General features: G+C 43.2%; 1 protein-coding gene across 1 annotated transcript; it reads left to right on the plus strand.

Annotated features, from left to right (window-relative positions):
• Positions 1–4,523: 4,523 nt before the first annotated feature.
• On the plus strand, positions 4,524–20,630 carry LOC142938319 (serine protease HTRA1B-like). Its single transcript, XM_076081608.1, has 10 exons — positions 4,524–4,983; positions 8,921–9,020; positions 9,329–9,443; positions 9,683–9,772; positions 15,835–16,029; positions 16,492–16,524; positions 17,075–17,189; positions 17,957–18,014; positions 18,940–19,035; positions 20,462–20,630. Exons 1-10 carry the CDS (start codon positions 4,524–4,526, stop codon positions 20,628–20,630), a joined length of 1,431 nt encoding a protein of 476 aa, XP_075937723.1.
• The last annotated feature ends 512 nt before the right edge of the window (positions 20,631–21,142 follow it).

The raw sequence follows: 21,142 nt of genomic DNA on the forward strand, positions 1-21,142 counted from the left end.
ACCTCCAATAGTCTGTGTGAGGAGAAGCGTGACCTTATGCTTCTTCTCCCAGGACATTCATTATTATATAACAGTTCAATCATGTTTTTAAAATATGAGACCACATACACTCTTGGCAAAGTCTGCGTTAAATCGTTCCTTATGTTGCTGAGGATCTTGGAATCCTTTCATGGATCCACAGGACTCCTTCAAGGCCTAAAGCAACCCTTCATAGTCCCCTGGAAGTCCTTCAGTGACTCCTGGACATCCTCCGTTGACTCCTGGAATAGTTTTCGGCAGGTCACTAGAACTCCCTCAGGGATTTTTTTCAACCCCGCCATGACCCGTTGATGAAAGTAAAGGGTCACTGAAACTCATTTATGGATCAGAATAACTGATTCAAGACCAGGCCAATAGCACCTCTTCACACTGCAGTCCCCTTGAACCCTTTCAATGACCACTTAACCCCATTCTGACCCATGGAGCCTGGCAGAAGACCATTCAAGGAAACAGCAGACCCCTTCAAAGTTCACTGATTCACCTTCAAGCATCATTGGAACTCTTTGAAGGATCCCTTGGACCATCTTGAGGACTAGTGGAGCCCCTAGTCCCTCCAATGATCCATTAAACTCCTTCCAGGATGCCTGAAAGGCCTTGAAAGATCCCTGGAGCCCCTTCAATGACCAGCAGAACTTCTCAACAGATCCCTAAAATTCCACCACACACCCTTAGAGCCTTCTAAAGGAACATTGGTAACCCTTAAAGGACCAATGTGTGACGGTTCACAGTTTACCGTGTGGGTTTAGGATTGGAGCAGAGACTCGGGCGCAGACTTAGACATAATGAGAGGTAAAATGCAAGGCTCTTTACTGGGCACTTAAGCATACACAAAAACAGAAACCAAAAACAACTCCAACCGGGAGCGGAAAAAGTCCAAACTGGAATACGAAGCAAAGTCACAAAAAAGGGCTTGGTCACAAAAAGGCAGTCACAAACCGTGGAACGCAGAGGGTCAACGCGAGCGATGACCACAGGAGAGCGAAGAGTCCTTGGGGAGGAAAAAGGACAAATGATAGTCCACACATCCTCCCCTTTATTCAGGCGGGGAGTCTTGAGATCATCAGCTCGTTCTGTCTCAGATCCTCTGGAGTACGTCACTATGGCGATTGAGGGTGGCAACATCAACACACACAAACAGAGAGACGGAGACGGATGAAAATCCCCTCTGCATCACGTCTTCTCTCGCACTGATGAGACGCAGCGGGAGCAGCTGAACGGCCCCGAGGCCTCAGAAGGATCCAATCATCTGACGGGACGTTTATAAAGCCGAACTTACTCGTCCTTCAGTAACTTGTGAGTATTTCTTTCTGGATCACCTTTTTTACACTTTGTATTGAAACAATCGAGATATAGCGTGTTCATTTGTGAGCTTTACCAGTAAGTGGATTTTGTCACTAGCTGGCTACGTCTTTCCCTTTCTTTCCAGTCTTTGCACTAAGCTAAGCTAACCAGCTGCTAGCTACATTTAACAGACAAACATCAGAGTGGTATCGATCTTCTCATCTCAACTCTCCACCAAAAAGCCAATAAGCGTGGTTCCCTAAATGTCCAACTATTCCTTTAATGCTCTTCGTCTCCTGGAGGACTGCTGCTCAAGGTCATTTTCCATCTTTCCATGTCAGAGCAACTTGTAGGAGGTGATCATCGTCCAGCCATCACAGTCTCTCCTGCTTTATTTCATTGACGATGGTCTAGTTAGTATCGTATAAGTATTAGTAATGAATTTATACGTCTAACACCCCTATCACATTCTCCATACAGAGAGAATGAACAGCTGAGATGTGTATCTCAGGTGAGTAAATGTGATATAACTATATAACTTATGACACATCTCTCACGTCTCTCACGTCTTCTCTCGATCGGACAGTTGTTGGTTGAAACACAAGAGAGCGAGAGAGAGCGAGAGGGGGGGGGGGGGGGGGGGGGGGGGATAATATGTGTCTTAACATCTCAGCTCCCGTGACACCACAAACATTCTGATATTTCACAACATAACTGTTGATATTGCAAAGCCTGGACGTTCTTATTTTCAGCTGCAGTAAACAGACATATTGACGTACGTTACATGTTGGGGTCAGACAAGTACATAACACACACACACACACACACACACACACACACACACACACACTTATGAAAACACATTCATAAAGACTGATAAAACTAACTCTTTGGTTATTTTAAAAACTTTATTATTTGTGGGTATAAATATTGGCAGACACTTTCACCCTCTGTCTCTCTCTCTCTTCCTTCATCACGCTATTTATTTGTCACCACATTTATTCCTGACCCCCCCACACACACACCCACACACACACCCACACACACACACCCACACACACACCCACACACACACACACACACACTGCAGGGATCCATTAGATTGAGTTTCCCTGAATGTCAAATAATGACATAATAATCCCACGACGTCATATGTGATGTCATAGAAACCCTCGTCATTGAGAGTTATCGATTGATAGTTTCCAAAACAAAGCTGTCGTGGCCATTTGTTGCATAAATCAAAATTAAACAAACAATAATCAAACGCCACTGATGCACCGTGGTCGGTGTTTTACGCAGCCAGAAGAGAGAGGATTTTCCATGCAGGATTCCGATTTTCATATTTATTAAATAAAGCAAACGAAACAAGCAAACAAACAAAAGGAACAAAGAAAACTCCTGTCGTGCTGTCTCTCCTGTGCTGAGCTGTGCTGCTAACTTTTCCTTTTGAACAATTCAGTGACGTGAAGAAGCATAAACGCAGCGCAGTATTACCAAAGAGGAAGCAAACAGCACGAGGACGGAGAGTGAGCTTTACACACACATGAAGAGAACACAACACAGTTTATCAGAATCTCTCTCTTGTAAAAGCTATAAAAGTGTGTCATTCTGGCATAACATGTGCTGCAGCCCTGCACGGTCCCACCAACAGTGTTCAAAACAGACCACTCCCAAAAAGTGGCTGAACTTGTCAACCACAAAGTATCAGTCACCTCTCTGGAAAAATCAATTGTTGCCCACTAGCACTCACTGACTGACTGGAGGTCAATGGGCAGCAGCAGCAGCAGCAGCAGCAGCAGCAGCAGCAGCAGCAGCAGCAGCAGCAGCAGTGCAGAGTGGATGATGAGTTTGGAAAGAAGGATGTAGAAGGCGGACAGAGGACACAGAAGACTGTGGACTATTTTATCACATATAGTGATATAACATTGTCTTGGCTAACAAGCATACACCCAGTTCACATACAATTATATTTAAACAAACAACCCATGAATAAATAAGAGCAGGTGAGAAAAGCTGCATTAAAACGTGGTGACCATCTCTTACATTGGGTATTGCAGTGCGAATGAAAGAGTCTCTTTTTGGCCAGAGGTGCAGGGAAGCGGCTGCCAGATGTGAGCAGCTGAAAGGAGTGATGGAGGAGGTGTGAAGTGTCCTCAGCCATGAAGCCTGCCTTTCCTTTCACTGCATGACTGTAAAGGTCTGGGAAGGTGGGTTAGAGGGGTGCCGGGGGTTTCGGTTGCATGCTTGATGATTCTTAACTTGACTTAAACCCGGCTGCAATGTTCCTGTTATACTGTTAGAATGCCCTGTCGGACATTACAAACCTTAGCCTGCAGGAGAAACATGCACTGTTGAGCCTCTTTGTCTGCATGTTGTGTGAAGGACAGGTGATAGTCGGTACTTAAAAGATCTCGACCTGTTCCTCCTGAAAGGTGAGTAAGGTGGAAGTGAGAGTCAGGTGACAGGTGAGAGAGTCTGAGGGCCTCTGGTGGATGGATGGAGGATAGTAACGCAGGGGTCTCAGGGAAGTGATGAAGTGGATGGAGACAGGGACCGAGGGACAGACACAGTGAGATCTATCATTTTCATTCAGATACTTAATTAAGATATCCAGAGACAGCTCTGTTAATAAACAAAAACAGTAAATCAGTAAATCACATAAGTGAGCTATAGTCTGAATGGTTGTGAAGTTTTAGTGATGGAGCGTCCTGCAGTTTGTCTGAGTCAGCCTCGAGGTTTTAATTTATTATTTATTGTAGTAGCTTGAGCTTGTTTTAATTATCTGGTGGATGTAATACATAGACGCATATAAATTGATTTGCACGCAGCTGACATGAATGTACAGAACATGTACTCTGAAGTGACTTTAAAGTAGCACAGAATTGAAGAAAAAAAACCATTTCAGAACGTGCAGTTACTGTCCACCATGCACGGCTTACATCACATACACACACCTCCATCACCCCTCCCCCCCCTGACAGACGTCACACGCGCCCTCCAATCGCCTCCTGTGTTTATCCGGCAGCTTTTATAAACCGGGACAGCCCGACACTGAAGTTCCAAACCACATCAGTTAGTTAGTCGTGACCTCCGCTCTGCATCCGAGCACACTTTAACTCTCATAGACTATCACCTAGCATTGCATTTCAATTTGAACTCCAGCTCCCGGTGTTTTCTTCCAGAGTCTTTCTGTCTGTCCCAGCATGAGTCTCCGGTTTGTCCTCTGCGTAATGGCCCTGCTCGTCTGCCCGCATCTCATCGCCGGGTCGAGGATAGCCAAACGTTTCGCCATCGGCTGCTCTGAGAAGTGCGACAAGTCCAAGTGCGCGTCGATCCCCGCCGACTGCTTGGCCGGCGACGTGTTGGACCGCTGCGACTGCTGCCCGGTGTGCGCGTCCGGCGAGGGCGAGCAGTGCGGCGGCACCGGACACCGCGATTGCGCCGAGGGGATGGAGTGCGCGGTGACCGACGGCGTGGAGGTGTCCGCCACCGTGAGGCACAGGGGGAAAGCCGGCGTGTGCTCCTGCACCAGCTCCGACCCGGTGTGCGGCAGCGATGGTGTCTCGTACCGGAACATCTGCGAGCTGAAGCGCGTCAGTAACCGGGCGATGAAGCTGCAGCAGCCACCGGTGATTTTCATCCAGAGAGGAACCTGCGGGGAAGGTGAGAGCTGTGTGTGACGTGTGTGTGTGTGTGTGTGGGTGTGTGGGTGTGTGTGTGTGTGTGTGTGTGTGTGTGTGTTTTGAACTTGGATGACCTCAGCAGCAGGTCAACACACAGAATGAACTTTCTTCTCCTCCATCTGTTCATCAGAGTTATCAAACCTCCTCAGATCTTCCAAATAATCCATTTTCTAATGAGCTTTTGTCTTAATTGACACATTCATGAAGTAAAATGTAAAGTTTAGATATGTTTATGTAGCTGAGATAACTGAGTAAGTTATCCTGTAACTGTCAGTTGTGGCCACATGTGGCCGTTGTTCAGTAAATGTTACATAGTCCAGCTTTAATTCAAAAACCTCAGGGTAACCTCTGCTTCTAGAATATACATTCGATCCCCAGAATAAGCAGCATGTCAGTGGTTTGTGTTCTGGGTCGCAGCAGGTTTAATGCGTTTCATCAGAACTTAAAAATATGCAATTTTGATTGATACTGCAATTACGATATGATTTGCGATATTAGATGGAATGATCACTTTTACATTATTATTCTAATTTTCATTGATAAAAACACATGAAATGATGGTGTGACTTTTGTGTTGATCTTTACCAAACAAAGCTGTTTCCTGAAGTCTGTAGAATATGATGTGATCTCCTCCTCTTCCTCTCTCTGTCTCTCTGGCATCTTTCCATTTGCTGATCAGTCAGATTTGCATCGGCGCCTCACGCTGCACCAAACTCTAAAGCTGGGGTTGTTTTCCCTCTCTCTCTCTCTCTCTCTCTCTCTCTCTCTCTCTCTCACACACACACTCACTCACTCACTCACTCACATGCACACTTGTTATGCTTTCTCATCAAGGTCACAATGTGTAGAAATTAGGCCATAATGTCTTGAGTGTCTCCCTGTGCTGCAAAAACAGTGTTCCCCTGTGAGTGTGTATGTGAGAGAGAGTAATGAAAGCATATTGAGGAGCAAACACACACACACACACCTCTCCCCTCATTTCTCTCATCCTCTTTCCTCCCCTTCCATATATAATCTCTCCAGGAAAAGGACAGATGAAGGAAGAGGAGAAGAGGAGTTTGCTTCTCCTCTGTCTCCTTCCATCTGTGCTTTAACTCCTCTCCTCTCCTATCATGCCTTTTCTCTTTCTGTCCATTCATCTCATCTCCTTTCCTTGCACGTCTTATACTCCCTCACGTTCTCTCCTTTCCTTCTCTCCTTGTTGCTAATTTACTCTCGTCCTATCTCTAATATGTCCAACCAAGAGAGAGTGACAGGATTGTCTCATCGCCTCTTCTGAGGATTTGAACTTCTTGAGCACGCACGTTATCAAGTCTTCTGTAATGATTCATCTCTTGGAGCTGATTGGCTGATTGTGTAACTTCTGCAACAGACACAGATCTGAGTCAATCTAAGTTATTTGACCCAGATTGGAAGGGATCCTTTTACTGATTTTTTATTATTTCTGCTTCCTGTCCAGTCTTGTGAGCTCTTTATCAGATTGACAGGCTTGGATACAGAATCAACAAAACACGGTTGCACGGTGACTCAACTCTGTCAGGAACTGGAGGAATGTTTCCCAGTTCAGGCTCGTCCAGCTCGTAATGAGATTTCACATGAAGTTCAAAACATGCTATCGTTTGGTTTCTGGGTGGATGGAATCTTTGAGCTGCTTTCAGGAGACAAAGTTTTTTGTGTTCGCAACAAAAAGCTTCTCAGCCAACTTGTAAGTGTGGAACTATATTCAAAAGACAAACCATCCGTTCTTAGATTTGATTGTTGCAGAGACAAACCAGGCTGCAAATATATAATGAATGACCAATGAATCAGCTTCTTTTTCTTCTATATTAAAGAATAATACTGGTGTTATACTTTATTTTTCCTGTTATTTACACATTGCATGAAAAGACCAAGCAAACTGTGTGTTAGTCCGTCTTCTCTATCTGTGGCGCTCAGCACCAAGTCCATTGGTCCATTGTTTTGAACTTGATGGTGCATTCAAGGACACTGACATCTGAGCGCAGATTATCAAACGTACCTGCTGCATCTTTTTTCACTGAGTCAGTGCAGAATTGACCTTTTTCGACCTCAGTCTGTTACCGACACCTGCAGTGTGTTTCTCCGCTCGTCTGACTGGCTCCATTCAGTTCACTTCAAAGCTGCAGCAGCTGGCGCACCACTAATCCTCCGGCCAAACACACACACACACACACACACACACACACATAAACACATCGGGGTCTTCGAGACGGTCGGCTGCAGCTGAGGCTGAAGTGGACATTCACTACAAACAGCTGCTCAGTCAGAAAGTCAGCAGCAGCACCGGAGGAGGTCCTCTGACTCGAGTCATGTGAGTCAGACTTCAGACTCAAGTCAAGATTACGAGGACTAAATATGCATGTTTTTATTGAAGTTATGTGGCATGTGCTGACTTGAAATACTTTCCAAAAAGTCAAACGGTGTAAAGTTGCATTATGATAAAGTAAACTAAAGTAAAGAAGACCATTTAACAAACAATGTGATTATTGTGTGAGAGCTGATGTAGCTTAGTTCCAGATAATTTAGCAGTTATTTTTTCTTGTCTTTTTTTTGTAACAATGACAGAATACACATAATTGATATGCACTAAGAGCTGCAACGATGAGTCCATCGACTCTTGCATAATCTGCAACTATTTTGAATATTGATTAATTGTTAAAGTAATTTCTACAGAAGGGTTTTTAGCTGCATCAGCTCTCACAGAGACAATAAGTAGATATGAGATCAAAATCAAAAACTATAGATATGCCTAAAAATGAACTTCTGATTCCTCGTTGTTGAAATGTTCCTGTTACCTTGGTGTTGTCTTTGTTTTGTGGTGCAGATTACAAAAACACTGAAACCCAGATTCCCTCCGTATTTAGCTGTGTCCACGAGACGTTGGCTGCCAGCAGCAGGGTGTTGAAGCGATTAGAGTTAGAAACCTGTAACCAAATGCTGCTCACAGCCATCATGTTCTGATTAGTTGATCTGAACGTTGCAGAGTTTCTTCCTTGAGTTCATAACGAGTCCAGAAAATACTGTCTTTTTCTGCACCAAGAAATGTTGGCGTAATCTAAGTGACAGAGAACACAAGGGATTGTGGGTATTAGGAGATGGGGTGCAGTTCCCCATGTTTAGAAAGCCAACAGGTAAATGTTGAAGTGCAACACACCCTGGTGGAACAATGCTGGCGTTGACAGAGAGACAGAGGAAGAAGTGAAGGGACTGGGAAACACGTGAAAGTTGTATCATGATGCACCATGATCCTGGTCAGTATTACCCTAACGTCTCGTCCCGTGCTGCTCTACATCATTCTGCTCTGATAACACATGTTGACACCAACACACACGGATGGGAGAGAGTGAGAGAGTGTCTCCTGACTGGTCCCTGCAGGTCGGAGTGCGAGGGACGTACACAAAGACCGACCAGTGAAATGAGAAAATAAAGATGTTGTGAAACCAAATTGGGGTTATGTAAGGTGATGCATGGACTGGTAACCCCCCCCCCCCCTGTTATCCCTCCGTATCTTTTGAGGCTCTGAGTCATTTCCTTTGTTTTATAAGCATCGCTGAGAGCAGCAGACAGTCTGCAGCTGCTCTCAGACAGCTCGTATACTGCACTCCACATCTGGAGCTGGTTTAACTCGACGTTATGCACGACGATTGACGACGCGTTTGACACATATAGACATTTTATCTTACCTGGCAACACGAGCCCGTCTCTATGGGGTCAATACGGTTTGGTTTGAGAGAGTACAACACATGATTGACTTCCAGTACCTGTGCTGCTGCTGCTGCTGAGCAAAACCCAAGTTATCATGATGTGTGTGTGTGTGTGTGTGTGTGTGTGTGTGTGTGTGTGTGTGTGTGTGTGTGTGTGTGATGCAGTTCATTGACGGTATGTTTTCCCTCCTTCAGGTCAGCAGAACCCTGACAGTCTTCGTTTCAAGTACAACTTCATCGCTGACGTGGTGGAGAAGATTGCACCTGCTGTCGTTCATATTGAACTGTACCGCAAGTAAGAAAAACGACCTGAAAAACTACCACCTAACTATTCTAACAATGATCTGGTGACATTTGTGTTTTTTAATTCAAATATTCGATGGATCGTCACTAAATTTGTTACCAATATTAATTAATATTAATGAATATCTTCCTCAGGCTGCATTGTAATAACTTTGGTGATCGCCTGAATGGAATCTTGTTTATTCATGTCTTCACTTGGTTCCTCTTAACCTGTAGTTCAGTGTAGAAGAAATGTATATTTAGTTTTTAGTTAACATGAGTTCATGTGATTGCTCGCGTCTCATAACTCTTTCTGCTCAGGATGATATACTCAAAGCGGGAGGTGGCGGTCGCCAGCGGCTCTGGGTTTGTTGTGTCTGAAAACGGACTCATTGTCACCAACGCCCACGTGGTGGCCAACAAGAACCGAATCAAGGTACGCAGAGCAGTTTTACAGCTGTCGAGACAATATGCCCAGATTATGTTTTTGTGATAAATGGTATTTTAATCTTGTAGTTAATTTCTCATATTTATTGTTTTCCAAACGTGTCCACTTCATGATTTTTGTTTCATGGTTGAAACAAACATTGTCAGTGATGATGAGCTTCAGTATGCCTCTGCATTTAATTCATAAAATAATAACCAAAGAATAACCTTTTTTATTGTTTCCTCCAGGTGGAGCTGAAGAGCGGAGCGACATTCGACGCCAAGATCAAAGACGTGGACGAGAAGGCCGACATCGCTCTGATCGAGATCGATGCACCGGTGAGCAGAGAGACAGATGAATGGATGAATGGATGGGATGGTTCTTATTCCTGTTTTTAATTTCTTTATAGAGGCTTCACCTTTTAGCTTCTGTCTGTATTGCAGTGTCAGCCTCTCCGTCCATCACGCTGGATGTCTTAGACGTTCACTGATGATCATTTCCACAATAACGTTTCTATTTCTTCTAAAGTCTGCAGATGTTTTTGTAGTTAGTACTAATGAGGTTCCTTGCTTCATCCCAGAGATATTTGGCTGCTGCAGTGTTTATTTATGTGACAGATTTTTTATTTTTAATCTGGAGGAATGATTCATTTCACTTAATTTATTTGCTCATCCATTTGCTGTCCAAAAATCGTCATAATCTCTGATTTACGACAAAACTTAATCAAGAGGAGAGTTGAAATGTAGCATAAAATAGAGAGACTTATGTTATAAATGATATGCCTTCCATGTTATCTTCTCTTTCTTGGTGCTGTTTCACGATGCAGCTCTCTAGAAACCTCCGCCCTTCACTTCCTCTCTCTCCTGTTAAAAGCTCCTCTCATCTGTCTGCTTCTCTCTTTTTGATTTTCCAAAACAGAATCAAGTATTTATTGCTTTTTTGGAAAGAAAATTGCTTTTATTTTTTCCTGAGCATCCCCTAAATGGAAAGCCTGGTTTTTATTTTAGCTCCGTGCTATTTGAGGCGCCTCAGCAAAATAATATCATGACTCATGAAAGCCGATATCAGCGGGTCAGGAGACAGAGGAAACTTTTCATGTGGGTTCATCTGAGTTGTTTGTCTTATGACGCAGCACAAAAAGCACGTATTATATGACACAGAAAACTCAAGAATACACTGAACTGTTCTTTGCCTCCTCCAGTCTGTGGAGGGCCGGTTCAGACCTGCTAATGCCATCTAAACACAAGCTTCCTTTCTGCCATCTTGATCTGCCATCAGTGGAAAGCAGGGGTGTGTGTGTGTGTGTGTGTGTGTGTGTGTGTGTGTGTGTGTGTGTGTGTGTGTGTGTGTGTGTGTGTGTGTGTGTGTTTGTGGTGAAGATGCTTCCACAGACTCAGACAAACACACAAAAGAACGCAAACATCCCCACAAGCATAAAATAATGTCATCTGTCCAAAGACTGTTTGAGCAAAAATGTAAATTTGCCAAATAACAAACAGGTTACAAATGGTGTTTTGGTTTTGTTATTTTAATTAAATAATTAAGGATTAGTTTTGGACATGATTGAACTCCCTTTAATGTTAAAATGTTGTGGAGTCTATATGATCCACACACACACGCACACGCGCACACACACACACACACACACACACACACACACACACACACACACACTGCAGGATGTGAGTTCATGTTTGCCGGTCAGACAGACGATCGGGGTTTTCCTCAGCGTGTTTGGGGCGGAGAGCCTTTTGGGAGGAACTGGAGCCTCAGGAGATGAAATTGTGCAGAAATCCACAAACTGCTCAGCACTTGTGGTTTCACACTCACACAAAAACCCAGAGACAACTGTTCTTCTGCACAAAGTACTTACAGCCCTCCACTCTCCCAACACACACTTAATGTAATCATTTTAATGCTTTTTTTAGCTCGAAATAATGTCGGTGAAAAGGCCAAATATGAGATTCAATGAGATACAAATCACAGCAGAAAGTGTTATAAAGTCACCACATCAATACTTTGATGGCGGTGACTGTCCTATTTAGGAATAACAGTAATAAAGGCACTTTTCAAGACAGTCTGAGTGGCACAAGACTCCCTGTGTGCTTTTCACAGTGCAGGTCGCTGTTAAACAGCTTTCAGGTGTAATTGCCACAGTAGTGTTTGCAGTCCGACGTGTAGATGCATGTTCAGGGCAGATACGCTCCGATCAGAGGAGAGCCTTAAAGGTTTTGTTCACATTATGAGCCAAACTGTCTTGTTGTAATCTTTTGGTAAACAGACAAAGTTAGCGAGTACGTGTTGGGTGTAGTGAAGCATTTAGCAGCTGAAGAGACTCAGTTATATTTCTCAGGAGTTGGTGGAGACCAAAGGCAAAGTTCAAAGGAGAGAGAATGTTGGACTTAAACTCCACCTGGTGGCCAGAAACAGGACTACAGAAGAGAGCTTACGTTGCTCCATTACGATGAAAAAGCATCCAGAGTTTTTTTACTTTTTAAAAATATTTCTATGTTAATATCTTGACAACATATCACCGCTCTAACCATGGTTGTATGGTAGGCTAGCTTCGCCCCTTTGCTTTTTATGAACTATGTGGCCGACTATCTTTGTGTTTGAGCACCAACCGGAGGATGTCTGCTTCATACTCTAAATAGATGAGCTTGTCACCGATCAATCGGACAGCTGTAACGTCAGAGACAAGGAGAGACAAAGCATTCAGTGATATAAAAGTAAAAACACTCAGCAGCAACATTCAGTGTCAAACCGACCGATTTGCTCCCACAAATTGGCGTTTGGGTCTTTGTCATTATTGTGTCTGTCCGAAATATAAAGATGAGCTTCTCCTCCATTTTTTCTACAGCGCTTTTCTGAAATGTTTCTTTAAAACTAAATTCTCTTGTTACATAAAGCCAGAAGGTCCTGCATGGCTAGATGAGTGTCAGTGTGTGTTGTGGGTTAACTGACCCTGTAACATGCTGACTGTATACTGGAGATTTTATGCATAAAAGAGGAATGAATGGGAGAGAGATATGAGAAGGAGAGACAGATGAGAGAAGAAGAAGAAGAAGAATGTTCCTTGTTGTGGTGTTTGGTTGTTTTGTTGCATTCTGCTGTGTCGGCGTCTCTTGAATTACAACTGAACACAGCGCCTCCCTCGGCTTTGAATCTCATCCCAGACAAAGTGCTGTCAACCTGAAAACCACAGAGCGAGAAAATCGTGGTGATCTTTTTTCCTGGTGGGCGGAGCTCGGCCGGCTGCGTGTCGGTGGACGAGGGCTTCAGATGATTTGAGTTGTGTTTGTGGTTCAGTGCAGAAGAACAGAGCAGCTTTATGTTGAAGCTCCGATTAGAAGAGCTCAACGAGTCCATTCATGACCATCTCCTTTATGTCGGTGTAGGCTTGATGGGGATTGACTGAGGTAGTTTGGGTGCATGTGTACAGTGGTGGTGTGTGGACTGACCTCATTAGAATAACTAATATGGATTTATTATATAAGTATCAATCTATCTAGAAATGTTCTCTTGTATGTATAGTTAACAAGTATCGGCTCTAATGAATACGCTGTAGGATCACTCAGCCCGTAAGGAAAAGAAAACTCATTAAAATAATTGATGAAGTCTTTCCTCGAATGAGTTCCCTTTCTTTTGATATGAATTTGCATATTTGCTTTCTGAGCAAAAAGTATAAATTTGGAGAATTTTTGCTGATCCTCTGAGTTGTTTGAAGAGTAACATTGAGGCACCGTGTTTACCCGCCGTGACAGCGAGCCTGGTATTGTTTTCACCTCGTCAGTCTGTGTGTGAGTCATCCTGTAGATACCGACTGGAGCTGGAACCTTTTAGAACTTTGTCAGGTGTTTGTATTTCTGTGTGTGTAGTTGAGAATAAAATGAAGGCCGAGTTTGAAGATGGAATGAAGACCATGAGAGACGCACAGTGAAGCTGCTGTGTAAGCACACTTTAATCTCACATTTTGGCTTCTGTTTCAGAATTCACATTTTATTTTGCTTCGTTTTTTGCCCCGACTCATCCAGACCTAAGGACACACACTTCGTCTCTGTTTTTCCTCCCTCCCTCCCTCCCTCCCTCCCTCTCTCTCTCTCTCTCTCTCTCTCTCTCTCTCTCACACACACACACACACACACACACACACACACACACACACACACACACACACACATAGACATGAATGCACATACCCAAGGTGTTGGTCATGTACAGATGTGTTGAGCATACCTGAATGTTTTTGGACATTCTTTTCCTGCATGTCCATCAAACTCAGAAACAGAGAGAGATTCAGTTTGCATGTCGTCTTCATTGGTTGTCTGGAAATGTCTTCATCACTCCACAGCTGCCCAGATGTAAAACACATTCACATCTGTCTCATCTTTCATTTCATTTCATTCTCTCTCCCCCGTCTTACCTTGTTGCTCCTTCCTTCTCTTTCTCCCTTACTATATTTCTCCCCCCTTCTCTCCCTTACTAAACCAAAAGTGGGTCAGAGTGTCCGGGCTTGTTACTTAACAGAAGAAATGGGCAACACATGTGTTTAACAAACACATGTGTTTAACAAACACACACTGAGTGACAAACACGCTCTTGTCATGCTCAGTGGTGTGAGGCGTTGATGAAAGATGGGTCTTAACTGCAGCTGCTTTATGTCTCCATGTAACTCCAGCTTTTTTCACCACAGGCTTTGCAGATTTTAATTTCTGCCTGTAGGTCGGGAGAAGATGGACCAGACAATGATCAGAGAGTCCCAGAGCTGCATGGGGGACAGAGAGAGAGAAAGAGAAGACAGAGAGAGAGACAGAGAGAGAGACAGAGAAGACAGAGAGAGAGACACAGAGAGAGAAAGAGAAGACAGAGAGAGAGACAGAGAGAGAGAGAGAGACAGAGAAGACAGAGAGAGAGAGAGAGAGAGAGAGAGAGACAGAGAAGACAGAGAGAGAGACAGAGAAGACAGAGAGAGAGACACAGAGAGAGAAAGAGAAGACAGAGAGAGAGAGAGAGAGAGACAGAGAGAGAGAGAGAGAGAGAGAGAAAGAGAAGACAGAGAGAGAGACAGAGAGAGAGAGAGAGACAGAGAAGACAGAGAGAGAGACACAGAGAGAGACAGAGAGAGAGAGAGAGAGAGAGAGAGACAGAGAAGACAGAGAGAGAGACAGAGAAGACAGAGAGAGAGACAGAGAGAGAGAGAGAGACAGAGAGAGAGAGAGAGAGAGAGAGAGAGACAGAGAAGACAGAGAGAGAGACAGAGAAGACAGAGAGAGAGACACAGAGAGAGAAAGAGAAGACAGAGAGAGAGACAGAGAGAGACAGAGAGAGAGAGAGAGAGAGAGAGAGAGCAATACAATTCTACTTATGTTTACTTTAACAGATTATTACTAATACAAAGTCTTTACTAGGCTCTTTACGTCCAGTGCCAACATAAACTGTGTGTGTGTGTGTGTGTGTGTGTGTGTGTGTGTGTGTGTGTGTGTGTGAGTGTGTGTGTGCAATAGCAGTCGGGCACAAAAATAAATTGATGGGATGGAAAAAGATGAGAAAACCTCACAGATACAATAGATAATGGACAAGATCCTGCTTTTATTGGAGTGTTGTTTTATGAATTAAATAAAATAGAAGAGAGAGAGAGAGAGAGAGAGAGAGAGAGAGAGAGAGAGAGATCCCAGTCAGTGCCTTATCCCTTTTGATCCTTTCATACTATTTGTGTATTTTTGTAGTTTTCATCATTACTGCCTGTGTTTGTAGAATTATACACCGCCACTCACAGCGTCAGATGATATCGTTGACTGACTTAATACTTGCAGAGTAAAAACTGAAAAACTGAGGGAATTAAGGAGAGTCACCGTTGTTCGGTTCTGCTGGAAATGAGGCTGAATCGTCGTTTATGCTGAGTTTGTTAGTAAGAGTCTGAGTCCTGAATGAAGAGAAGCCTCGTTCCAGAATGAGAGCTGACTCAGCTCTCGACAGGAAATCCACGTCTGTCTCCAACAGCTTAGAGAGAATAAACTGCTGTTTACCTCTGTGTGTGTGTGTGTGTGTGTGTGTGTGTGTGTGTGTGTGTGCGTGTGTGTGTGTTCGTGTCCTGCCAACTGTCCGGTGACTGTGCCAGTGTTCCTTTGAATCTGCATTTGAAGAGTTTGAAGGATCATTTTTTTTCTTTTTTAGCCTTTTCGAAACCAAAACCGTTATAACCGAATAAAAGTGTAAGGATGTGACTTAACAATGAGTTTATCTGTTTTTAAGCTTTTTATTGTCAGCTGTCTTTGGCCACTACTTGAAACACCATCTGAAGACACCAAAACGTTTTGTGTTTTGTGTCTCAAACGGCATCATTTCTTCAACCAGACTTCTCCCTGTGTTTCCCTTCCCCCGTGTGTGTCTGGTGGAGCAGATGAAGCTGCCGGTACTGATGCTCGGCCGGTCGGCGGACCTGCGTCCCGGCGAGTTCGTGGTCGCCATCGGCAGCCCGTTCTCCCTGCAGAACACCGTCACCACCGGCATCGTCAGCACCACCCAGAGGGGAGGCAAGGAGCTGGGCCTCCCCAACTCCGACATGGACTACATCCAGACCGACGCCATCATCAACGTGAGTGAAGAGAGTGAGACGGACAGACAGACAGACAGACAGGTCTGTGGGGAGGCTGTCGTGATATTCAGCAATTATGCCCTCAAAAGTCTCCAAATTCTGCAAAACTTGAGTTGTGTCAGCATGACACAACTCAAATTGTTTGCATTTATGATAACCATGTGTGTGCGTGACTTAGTATAAATAGATGTTTGATGCATATTCAAAGTTGATCCAACTGTTTCCAACTCCTGATTAGTCATAATCCTCTGCATTGATCGGCTAACTTTAAACATCTTGTGATGACCGACATCAAACCGCAGCACGGTGCACGTAGTGCAGACGCTGAAGCTTCCTTGCATCTTCACCAATATGCAAAAATAGTTCATCATATATCTATCACTTCAGAATGTGTTTTGCTCTAACCTGCTGTGATTTCTTCTTGCTTTTACATTCTTTGTTTGCTTGTTTTTTTTCTTGCAGTACGGCAACTCAGGAGGACCACTAGTCAACCTGGTGAGTGAAGGAAAACCTGCGAGAAACTGTATACAAGCTTGTTTCATAAATACAAACCGGATGAATTAGAACATGAAGCATGTTGTTAAGGACTCAAATGTTTCTGTAAATTACATTTCCAAGATGTTAAATACGATAATAGGTTGTTGATAATCAATCATTCATCATTTGAATGTATTTTCATAGCTAACATTGAATGTAAAAAAGCCATGTTATGTTTATCTCACCCTGAGATTCAAATGAATTTAACTGTTACATCACCGATACAGAAAAAATAGTTTCTTCTTACTTGGACCACATCTATATGTTGCGAAACAGAGCTATACGTAATCTCATATAAACAAACACCAAGACCCCTAAAGTCCTTGTTAAGCAAAGTAAATAAAGAGTTTAGGTAATGTTTGGCAAGCGGTCGCAGTCCGCAGCTGACTCTGATTATAAGTCTGTTTTGGGCCAGCCCTGTGACTAAACGAAGGACACTGTGGTGTTCAACGAGCTGCATGTGTTGGACTTTTACTTGGAGGGATGAACTGATGTGTGTGCCCTGCAGGACGGAGAGGTGATTGGCATTAACACCCTGAAGGTGACAGCAGGAATCTCCTTCGCCATCCCCTCAGACAAGATCAGACAGTTCCTGGCAGAGTCGCACGAGAGACAGGCCAAAGGTCGGCTCCAGTTTCACTCTTTAGTTTACAGAGAGACCATCAGAGACAGGGGGACAGGGACAAAGAGACAGAGAAGGACGACATGCAATGAAGATCTTTATCTTCATCTTACTCTTTATAACAAACAGGAAGTGAACTTCATGTTCTAACCAACACATTTATGTTTTCTATTGTTCTTTGTTTAAGGGAACGACAAAGTATTTGGTTTAGTAGGAATATAAATAGAATAGAAAGGAGTATAAATAGAAATGAAAGGAGTATAAATAGAAATGAAAGCCAGGACGAGGAGGAAAACCCCTCTAGTGTCCCTCAGTATAAACTTTAGGCTCCTTACGCATGCATTATCAAAAGATGTTATATATTTCATATTTCATATAGCGACGTGTACTTTCATGTGGGATGAGCATGACACAGAAATGAAAACTACAACTTACCTTATAGTTAAAAGTGGGGAGTGTAAAGAGAGATTAGAGTAAGCCAAATTATAGATATTATATATATTACAGTCTCAGTATTTTCACAGGCTGCAGAATGAGTTCATAGTATTAATTCACTAAAACTTACTGCCTGCCATGTTACAGAAATGATTGTTATTGATGATTTTAAAACATGGACATCACGTAACCCCAACGTATTCAGAATGCAACGCTGTTTGTCAAAGGTCTTTAAAGAAGATGTGTTTCTGTACTTTACTGAGTTGAAAGAAGATGATAACATTTACATTTTCTAAATCAACTATACAAACACGTTTCTTCATGTTTTTCCAGGTAAAACTTTCCAGAAGAAGAAATACATCGGCGTCAGGATGATGAGTCTCACGTCAACGTAAGCTTCTGATGGTAGCTCTTTGTGTAAAAATACTACCATTGAGTATTTTCCTCATATGATAATGAAACTCCTCGACTATCTGCAACAAAAAGGCGTTATCTTTTGTATTTCTATCAGATCAGACTGTTCTGTTGGGTAAAAGAAACGCCACTTAAGTCTGAGAACTGCAGTGAGACTAATTCATTGATTAATCTCCCTGATCCCCAAAAGTATGTTTCTCAATCATTCCTACATAACAAGGGTGGTGATGATATAGAAGATGTGACCTCATGCTTAAGGTACCTGCTGTCAAATGACGAGTTTAATTAAGAATGCGAGTCAACCCAGGCCACGCCCACAGCCTGCAGAGTGACGCCCAAGCTGTCACAGCAGGAAACGCCTCTCAACACCAAAACAAGCATCACTTTATGACTTTTAAGGAGACTGGTGGGGTTTAGTTCAATCATTCACTATCCGTCATGATTCTATCATTATGTTGTTGGTGACTAAATGTTCACAGTGACAGTGATCTAATGTTTATTTTCATTGTAAGGTGAAATAAACTGAATGACTGAAAATGTATTAAAAAACTGCAAACTGGTATAATAATATACAACATATATTTTAAAATCATGAACATCGGGGTAGTTGATAGAAGTGATTTGGTCAGTGGTTTTGAAAAATGTCATAATTTTATCTTAAACTAGTTTTCAGAAGAATCTGTGGAGCCTCAACAACCTGATTAAATTAGTACATGTGACTGAATGATCGGCAGCAAGATGCTTTCTCAAAATCAGACCATTGTTGAGGTTGCAGTTTTTCAAAGTTTGAAATTTGCAGTTTTACCACAATTAATCAGAGCGATGCTTTACATGTTGAACCAATGCTTCAACCCTTCAAGTTGAATTAAGAGCTCATGTTTTGGCTGTTTTTCTCCCGTCAGGCTGGCGAAGGAGCTGAAGGAGAGGCCGTCCGACTTCCCAGATGTCACCTCCGGGGCGTATGTCATTGAGGTCATCAGCCGGACTCCAGCTGAGGCGTGAGTGTCTCTCGCATCACTTCTTATTCCCACATTATCTGGTGTTCACTGCCCAATATGTTAAACACAGGTTAAAAGATCCGAGTATGAGTAATGCATTAGTAATGCATTACTCATCTGAGGTGAGTTTCACGCCAGCAAAAGCACAAATCTTCTTGGAGTTCAGACTCGGTAATGAAGCTCGACACACGTGAAAAAATATGAAGGGTGAACGCTGGTTGTTTCCGGACTCGTTCCTGCCGTATAGATACGTGTATTTTGTCCCAGGAAAACTTTTTGGTATCCACATGAAATGCCTGTTGACAGCAAACCGCAGCGTCCCACCTGAGAAAACAGCAGGGAGAGTTTTTCTTATTGTCTGATGGGTTTCTGTGGAACACAGGCGGGAGTCAGGGTGATCTGATCTTGCTGAAAGGACATTTATTTGATTTGAACTCTCTGTGTGTGAAGACTGCAGGATATGGAAAGTTCACTTCTGGTTTCAAAGCTGCTGTTTTGCATTTGGAACGAGCTGAAAGCTGGCAGTGAAGGCATGAGTGTTTCCCACCCAGAATGTCCAACTCCCTCTGGCAGGGCGGACAAACTGCTTCAGTCACAGTCGAGAGAATTCTGATTCATATTTTCGCTGGAGCCATCCACATTTAAGGTCTTGCTTTAATTATAAAAGCAAAGCTGCTGAAAACGTGGCTTTAAATCTTAAACATTTCTGTACATTATTCATAATGACTACATAAGCAAATAGAAACTCAGTAGAGTTGACACAGGTGTGTTCTCATGTTAATCTATGCAAATGTCTGCACCAGCTCTGTGCAGCCAAACTGCAGTTCCCTATTTAACACTTCATGTTGACTGTTTTAACGCTTCCTCTGCCTCTTTGTCTGTCCACAGTCCTGCTGCGTTTAGTTCCGTTAGCTCTGTTAGCTGCTAGCTCTGATCGCCAAACACACTGTAGGACTCTCGTCGGCTGCTCACAGCTAAGTAGCTCTCCCCCTACCCACATGAGAAGAAGCGCCCTTGTTGTAGATAGTGCTTGGTTAAGTTTGTAATTTGCAAAGTGATAGTTATATTTACATACATGCAATTGTTTTACCTAGGGCTGCAAATCAAGAGAGGTACAAATCATGGTATAAAACAGTCAATGAAAGGGTTTTCAAAAAGTCTGAATCCCTGCAACCTGAAAGAAAAGGTCACTGAGCATACAGTTAGACTGATTGGCCCAGTAGTATGCGTGATTAGCCGTGGACAGACAGACGTAGGGATGCACACACACGACTGAATACATAATCTCCATGCAGAGATAACAAACATAGTTAGTATTGTAGATAAAAAGGTTTTCAGGGCCTTTAAAACAACACAAGTAGAGTATGCATATGCTTTGATAGGAAAAGTTATAAAAGAGATAAAAGCCCTTCTTTCTTGGTAACAGAGCTGGCCTGCAGGAGAAAGACGTCATCATCAGCATCAATGGCGAGCAAATCACTTCGGCCAGTGATGTCAGCACGGCCATAAAGCGGGACGACACGCTGCGAACTCTGGTGAGGCGAGGTAACGAGGACGTCCTCCTCATCATCGTCCCCGAGGAAATCGAACCGTGACCCCCTCAGCTGAATGAGCAAACAATCAACAACCCAACCAGTCGACCAATCCAGAGCTGGCTCTCAAGTGTTTTTCAACCAATCATGAACACTTTGAAAAACATGGCAACCAATAAGGGAGTGTGCGTCTGGGGCCACACCTGCTGCGTTTATGAACTTGTAATTATTAGCACTGCTCTTCCATGTTGTTACGCTCACACGCACCTTCAAAGGTCCAACTTCATGACCCTGGGAACTGAGGCTTCAACCCTGTACTCATACTTCTCATATCAGTTTTTCTTCTAATCTTTCCATCGTCACAGACCTTTTATATTCTACTTACTCCATCTGTCGCTACAATGATTTAACTGCAGGTTACCGTAGTTTTGTTTTGTTGTGTATGTTCTTGATGGAATATTTTTTTAATAGTATTTTTGTCCTTGATTGTTTAATGACAATTTTTCAAAAAAATGGGAATAAAATAGTTTTCAAAACTGTTGCTTTTATTGACAGTGTCAATAAATATCTGTCAG

Source organism: Anarhichas minor, unplaced genomic scaffold, assembly GCF_050575085.1.
Source record: "Anarhichas minor isolate MPS153535 unplaced genomic scaffold, ASM5057508v1 ptg000082l, whole genome shotgun sequence".
NCBI lineage: Eukaryota > Metazoa > Chordata > Actinopteri > Perciformes > Anarhichadidae > Anarhichas > Anarhichas minor.